Here is a 6,739-nt window from a genome sequence, read left to right as displayed (position 1 = left end):
GAAGCACACGGAGCAGACCACACTGAGCTGGTTCAGAGGAGAACAGCCTGTGGACAGCAGCACATCTGCAGTGCTGCTCCTCACTGTCCAACTGCAGGATTACACCTCCCAGTACAGATGTGTGGCTCAAAACACAGCGGACAACAAGGCTGTTATAGTCAATATAACTACAGTCTGTGAACACAAGGAGACACTGTCCACTGGAGCCAGCAGTAAGAATATTTCTATAATATTCATTCATTATAGAACTGTTTTGAGTAAAGATTTTGATAATGAACCAGGCTACTGCACTTTGAGCTACATTATTATTTACCTCTAAAAAGATTGAAGCCAAATCTCAAACTCAAGGGGGCAAACCTTGTCCTGAACGTGCCAGTGACAGGACATCTGCACACTTCAAGTCTGTGTGAGCTTTATAAGCTTCATTATAAGAAAAGAAAACTTCTCCACATTTATATTTATGTTCAAATGTAGTAGGATCAAAGTCGTTAGTGTTAAAAATGAGTCTAATACATAATACATTTACTATATGACAACAAATTTGAATTATTGTTAAAATTGTCATAAGTATGTTTTTATTGTGCATACATTGTTCCTACGTTTTTGATTATTTTGTTTTACTTTGACGTAAGAGGAATTCCACTTTAGAACTTACTACTTCTTCTGTCATTTTAAACTTTTCTTTTAAACTTTTTTCCCCACAAACTTACATACCACAACTATGGTAAATATTCACTACAGCTACTATCTGAATAAACAAAGTCCCCTGTCAAGTACACTTTAAGCTGTTAAAAGCCTAATAGAGGGAAATAGCAGGAAGTACCAGAACATTCACCCACAAGAGTTAATTTGATGGAAAACAAATTAAATAACATTTCCTGTGTAAACCTCACTTTTCGTTTGATGTGAATAAAAAGTGGGACATTCTGATTTATTCTATATCTATATATTTATTTTGATAAACACTTTGGAATAAACATAATAACTGATGAATTGTTCTGATTGTGTCCACAGACTGGGAGGACTGGCTGTTCCTGATTCGTCTGGCTGTTTATGGACTTGGACTGGCAGTTTTTTCTACAGTTCTTCACTTGAGGACTCAAAGAAAGATCAAATTAACAAAGCAAAGTGAACCGAAGTCACAGATTTAAAGGCCACATATTTTGTCAAATGTACAGAAACACATAAATGAAAATGTTATAATTTTAGATTAATACTGCAGATTACAATGAACAAAGTTAAAATCATGTTGTTTTAACACTGAAAACCATCAAAAAACATACTTTTTTCATGCAAAAATATTAAGAGAATAAAAAATACATCAGGCAATCTGGTCTAATTTAAATCCATGATAACAAAATATGGAACGGAGAAAACTACAGACGACCTCCGTATGTTGCCATGGTGACAGGAATGTGGGACGTAAAGTATCTACAATGGCACTATCCCCCTTTCCTTTGGGAGATGGATCATGTCTGCAAACACAGCAGAGGCTTTTAGAAGCTTTTAAAGTGGAATGAACTTTTACATCAAATGACTCCTTTTGAATTCAAATTAACTCTTAGAACCTTTTTCTCTCAGATAAAAAGCTGTTTTATGAAACAATCATCTGATTGAATACTTTGTTCACCTGAATTTACTGTAGATAAAGTTCATGTTGTTTATCCAACTGTTTTATGACTCTTCTTGTGTGTAACGATGAGGCCTAATGTTAAAACAATGACAGCATTGGATATATTCCAGGTCCAGTCCTACTGACTCAGCATGCGTGCTGATTGGTTGAACGTTGACGCCAAACCAAACCCCCTCAGGGGTCAGTTAGATTGAGAGAGAGAAGAAGGAAGGACCTTAGAAGAAAGGCCTAGTGATGCTAAGCTAACAAAGACATTCCAGAGCGAGACATGAAGCTAACTTTACTCTCGTCACTGTGACATCACATTCACCCAAAATCCTTGTCCGAGGCTGTGTAAAACTGGCACAAACTGCACAACACAAGATCCACACGTCCGATCAGCCTTTCATCTCCGGAGCTGACCACAGTGTGTGCTCTGTTCTCGTGCCCTCTGGACCACGCAGCACCGAGCATTCAGGTGTCCAGCTGTGTGTAACGGAGCAGTGCTGCATGTGACTCGTGCAGTATCGTGAGGACAGAGCTCCAATCATCGGGTCAAACTGGGACTGAGCTCGCAGCGAGTGCCACAGGTTCTGCACGAGAAGTCCACTCACACATCTGTAAACTCTCCACACTGGGTGACAACATCACCAAGGGCTCAGAGGCCTGGCACCGGGACTAATGCGGGTCATCGCAGCAGTCTGGGGGTGTTCGCTTCAGGATCATCTGTGGCTCTGCTGCCCCCTGCCCTCGTTTATGGATCACAAGTCGAGTTTATAATCAGAGACTGCTCCGTATCCTGTGCTCAGCGCCTCCGGGTCCTGGACCTGGTTTGGTCTGGGTTTAGTCTGGGTTTTGTCAGTCATTGGATCAAACACCATCACCATATATGGAGTGGCACCATCCCAGAAATTGACGTCATACTATTTCCTTTTCTTTCATTATACACTGTAGTGTCTCAAAAGGTAAATGCCTCATGATTGATGTTACTGGAGTTAGGGATCATCTCAAAATAGGTTGAAGCTTTAAAGACGTAATATTTTTTGTCTCTCTCTAGATCCCCTCCCCCCCTCAAAAGACAAAAACAAATGTCTGGCATTACATACTTTACGTGTTGATAAAACGATAGTAGCTTGATAGACCTTGCTCACCTCTAGTCCCTGAACATCCTTTGGTAAGTTTATCAGCAGAAGTTATGAACTCTGCAAATAATGTTTCTTGTCAAAACCTGTAATTGTCAATTGCCTGCGTTTAGACCTTAGACATGTCAGAATGACAGAAGCAGAACACGTGCTTTTGTCTCAGTGAGAATCTCACGTGATTGGCCGAAACCTCATGCAGGGTTTGTGTTGGTCCTTCTTCCGGGCAGTGCGTAGTACGTTACTAGAGCGTAATCTCTTGATCATTTGCTCCCCCATACGCACCCGCGCGCGCACCCGCCGCCTAATGTTGGCCTAATGCTCGTTGCTGAGAGAGTTTTTTAGCATTTCAAAACAATTACTGCCACATCGATGTATTGAAGCTTCAAAGCAACAAAAAGACGAAATGCAGGTTCAACCCCCCCAAATATTACGTCTTTTCAGCTTAAACCCATTTTGAGATGATCCCTTATTTAGCAATATAACAATAACGACAGGGCAACAGATTATACACTCAATTAGCTAAATACCATCTTGAAATAACTATTCATTAGACTTGAAGAAAAGTATCAGCAGAACTAGCAACTAGCATTTAGAAACTATTCTTAAAATCACAGATTTATTTATCAGATAATCAAATAAACAGTGTTTAAAACATCCAAGTACATTTAATAAGCTCCAGCACAAATCTTAACTTCAACAGACGTTTAACCAGAAGTTTTCAACTAGTGATGGAAGTAGAAGAGAGGCTGAAAGCACAAGATATCTGATAGATATATCATATATCTTAAGCTGTGAGGTGTGTCGTCCGAGGGTCTGTGTGTCCATGACGCGTCCAGGGGTCACTCTGGGCTCTGCTCAGTCCACAGGCTGGTCAGAGCGGCTGCTCTGGAGCTCCAGCTCTCACAGTGTCAGGCCAAAGAAGCTCTGGATCAGGTTCAGTGCTCTGTGTTCTCCTCAGCTCTGAGGCTGTTTGTTTTTACCGTCCAGAGTTCGAGGTGGTTCATATGGCACTAACATGTCTGAGATGTACTTTGGTGCTAGGCCATGGACAGCCACAGGAGCCAGTGCAGAGACCTGAGAACAGAACTAATGTGATGGTACTTCCTGGTTCTACACAGGATCCAGGCAGCAGCGTTCTGGAAGTACTACCTGAGATTCATTGTTTTCAGTTCGAACGTATTGGACTGAATCTGTAAAAATACAAAGTTATATGTGATAATGTTTTATTTATCTACGCCACATTCACAAAGACAAATGATTTATTGAACACAAGGACAAAAAAAGCAGAGACAACTTTGTCACAAAAATGTAGGTTTAGTTATTCTGAGAGTCGGAAAAGCTTGAATTTGTTTCATTCATGTAGTTTTGTAAACATAAACTACCCGGAAATAGTCTTTTGGGAATACTAACGAATACAATTTATCAAAGAATGTTCTGTATTAAATTCAGTCTAACGTATACTTTTGAAGCTTCTTCTGCTGTAACTACATAAATGATGATGAGCTTTGAACCAAAGGCAATAACTACATCTGATAATTGATGTTAGAGGGTAGAACTCCTGATGGCTCTTGGTATTCAGTAATGAATAAAAGAGGGACATAATGTGTATCAATCCAAACTCTAGTGTTCATGTGATATGTCTCAGTGCTGCTGCTGGACAGATGCCAGATTATGAAAAAGACATTTTTGTGACTGCCAAAATCAAAAGGACAAAATTAAATAAATACAACAGGGAATGAATCCAAAAACTCACACTTCTGTTAATTTTAAACTTTCTTTTCAAATGTTAAAAGTATACTTGCCTTCTGTTTGAGGTGATGCAGAGCTCTTCCTCTTGATCAAATAGCGCACGCCCAGGATGAAGATGATGATGATGATGATGATGAGTACAATCAAGACAATGGAAATAATATAGACAGCTAACAAAACAAGACAAGACAAAAGATGGAGACATTATTATTATTTATAGGTCAATTGTTGTTGTTTTATTCCCACTGTATGAATTTGAATTCTTACCATGTGAGTCTGATGGTGTAACTGATGGTGTAACTGATGGTGTATCTGATGGTGTAACTGATGGTGTAACTGATGGTGTAACTGATGGTGTAACTGATGGTGTAACTGACAGTGTCTCCTTGTGTTCACAGACTGTAGTTATATTGACTATAACAGCCTTGTTGTCCGCTGTGTTTTGAGCCACACATCTGTACTGGGAGGTGTAATCCTGCAGTTGGACAGTGAGGAGCAGCACTGCAGATGTGCTGCTGTCCACAGGCTGTTCTCCTCTGAACCAGCTCAGTGTGGTCTGCTCCGTGTGCTTCACTGAACACTGAACAGTGCAGCTGTCAGCGCTCACGTTCACACTGGACACGACTGGAGCTGACACGGCCTCTGGAAATACAGGAAGTAAACAGGTGAAATATACAATAGATAATCATTTTGCTCATCTTAAGGTGATTTTAGTCCATTTCCAGTTCATTATGACAAATAAAGCTGCATCTGTTTGTTAAAACTCATGTGTGTGTGACAGCCAGAAGACTTTAGTGCAGCCTTAATGACCTGCAATTAATCAAATTGTATTTCTAATAAAATATGTACTTGGGTCTTTTTAATTGAGAGTTAATCCGACATGTTAGAATTTAAGAACAAATCTGATTATGTTTGTATTAAATGTCAATGAATAAAAGTTATTGCATTGTTTATGTTCAGGAAATCATTATGAAGGACATTTGATTTGTTTTTAATAAGACTAAATAAACCTGGATCTGGTCATGTCATCTCGTCCTGACAATGTGTTGTATTTAGTCTCATTTGAAGGAAATAAGTGATGTTACTCACCATAAAGACTGAGTTTATAATGTTTCAAAAAAACATTTCCCTTTTTAGAGTTGATGGAATAAACTCCAGAGTCATTTTTCTGCAGATGTGACAGAGTGAAGAGTCCAGTGCTGCTGCTCCAGTGAAGTCTGTTTGAGTAAATGTCCTCTTCAATCACAAATGTTCCATTAATAACAGAAGCAATTGTTTTTGATCTCAATAACATATATCCTCTCTCCTGCACAGAGTCGGGGAATGTGATGGATGATCCCACAACAGCTTTTAGATGAACTGCATCAGAACGGGCAAATCCTGTAAAGACAAACACAAAGTTAGGTTTTTTAGAAGAAAAAGCTTCAGTTGTAGTCATCTGGACTCAGTTAGACTACAACTGAAGCTTTTTCTACTATGGAACACGCCTGGACGAATGAGGGATTACACCGACAAAGTTAGGTTTTGTTTGTAGCATTTAAAGACACACATTATGAATATGGGTAAAATAGTTTATTGACTAAATTCATCGCAAATAGTTTCATCCAACAGTTTAATTTTGTAAACTACTATATTATGTGAACAAATCAAGATAAGTTGTTTCAGTTTAGTCTGTCCAGCAGGGGGCACTGTAACATCATGAAATACTTCATTTCCCCATCGTTCCCTTAGATCTATTAAATCATCATTCATTCCCTTGGATCAATAGGGATTACGCACTAATAACTTAATCAACATCAACTACTTCCGGTCAGTTTTAAACTACAGGAGCTGGACAGAAATGGCAGAAACACGTTTATTAGCTACGTTATATATTTTGTCAAAAAAAGTCTCAAATTATCTCGACTACATAGAAAGAGATAATTCAATGCTGCTAATGATTATTTGATTGGTTTACAAGTTATGTCACGTGTTTTTCCAGAACGTTTTGCTGTAAATAAAATAAATAGAGCCTTTTAGATGACGCCCATAGACCCGATATTTGTACAGATTCATGCCCATTGACCGTAACCACTCAGTTTGGAAATCTGCAATACATTTACTCAATTAGAGAATTGACAGAGGCTAAATTTATTTTAAATAATTTTAAATATTAGTTTTCAAAAACACACAATTTCTTTATTTTTTCACTTACTTTTGTGAATATGATATTTACCCATAATGTTTACAATGTTTA

The 6,739-nt window shown here is 38.6% G+C and overlaps 1 protein-coding gene across 1 annotated transcript; it reads right to left on the bottom strand.

The window, feature by feature from the left end:
* Positions 1–1,001: 1,001 nt before the first annotated feature.
* Positions 1,002–5,956, bottom strand: LOC140378209 (uncharacterized). The gene is made up of 4 exons (XM_072463934.1): positions 5,593–5,956; positions 4,771–5,145; positions 4,557–4,673; positions 1,002–3,944 (listed from the first exon to the last, which is right to left on the bottom strand). Exons 1-4 carry the CDS (start codon positions 5,939–5,941, stop codon positions 3,865–3,867), a joined length of 921 nt encoding a protein of 306 aa, XP_072320035.1. The 5' UTR covers positions 5,942–5,956; the 3' UTR covers positions 1,002–3,864.
* Between the last annotated feature and the right edge of the window lie 783 nt (positions 5,957–6,739).

The sequence above is a fragment of the Eucyclogobius newberryi genome, unplaced genomic scaffold (genome assembly GCF_026437365.1).
Source record: "Eucyclogobius newberryi isolate DKJ021-1_F unplaced genomic scaffold, fEucNew1.0.hap1 SCAF_4, whole genome shotgun sequence".
Classification (NCBI taxonomy): Eukaryota; Metazoa; Chordata; class Actinopteri; order Gobiiformes; family Gobiidae; genus Eucyclogobius; species Eucyclogobius newberryi.
Note: the sequence above shows the minus strand (reverse complement) of the source record. Positions and strands in the feature narration are given on the sequence as shown.

Bases quoted from the DNA above. Each gene is read 5' to 3' on its own strand.
- LOC140378209 (XM_072463934.1), bottom strand. From the start codon at position 5,941: ATGACTACAACTGAAGCTTTTTCTTCTAAAAAACCTAACTTTGTGTTT. The intron at 4,674-4,770 runs GTAAGAATTCAA...TTGTTTTGTTAG, and splicing joins TACACCATCAGACTCACATG to CTGTCTATATTATTTCCATT. The intron at 3,945-4,556 runs GCAAGTATACTT...GTATTTTTACAG, and splicing joins TGCATCACCTCAAACAGAAG to ATTCAGTCCAATACGTTCGA.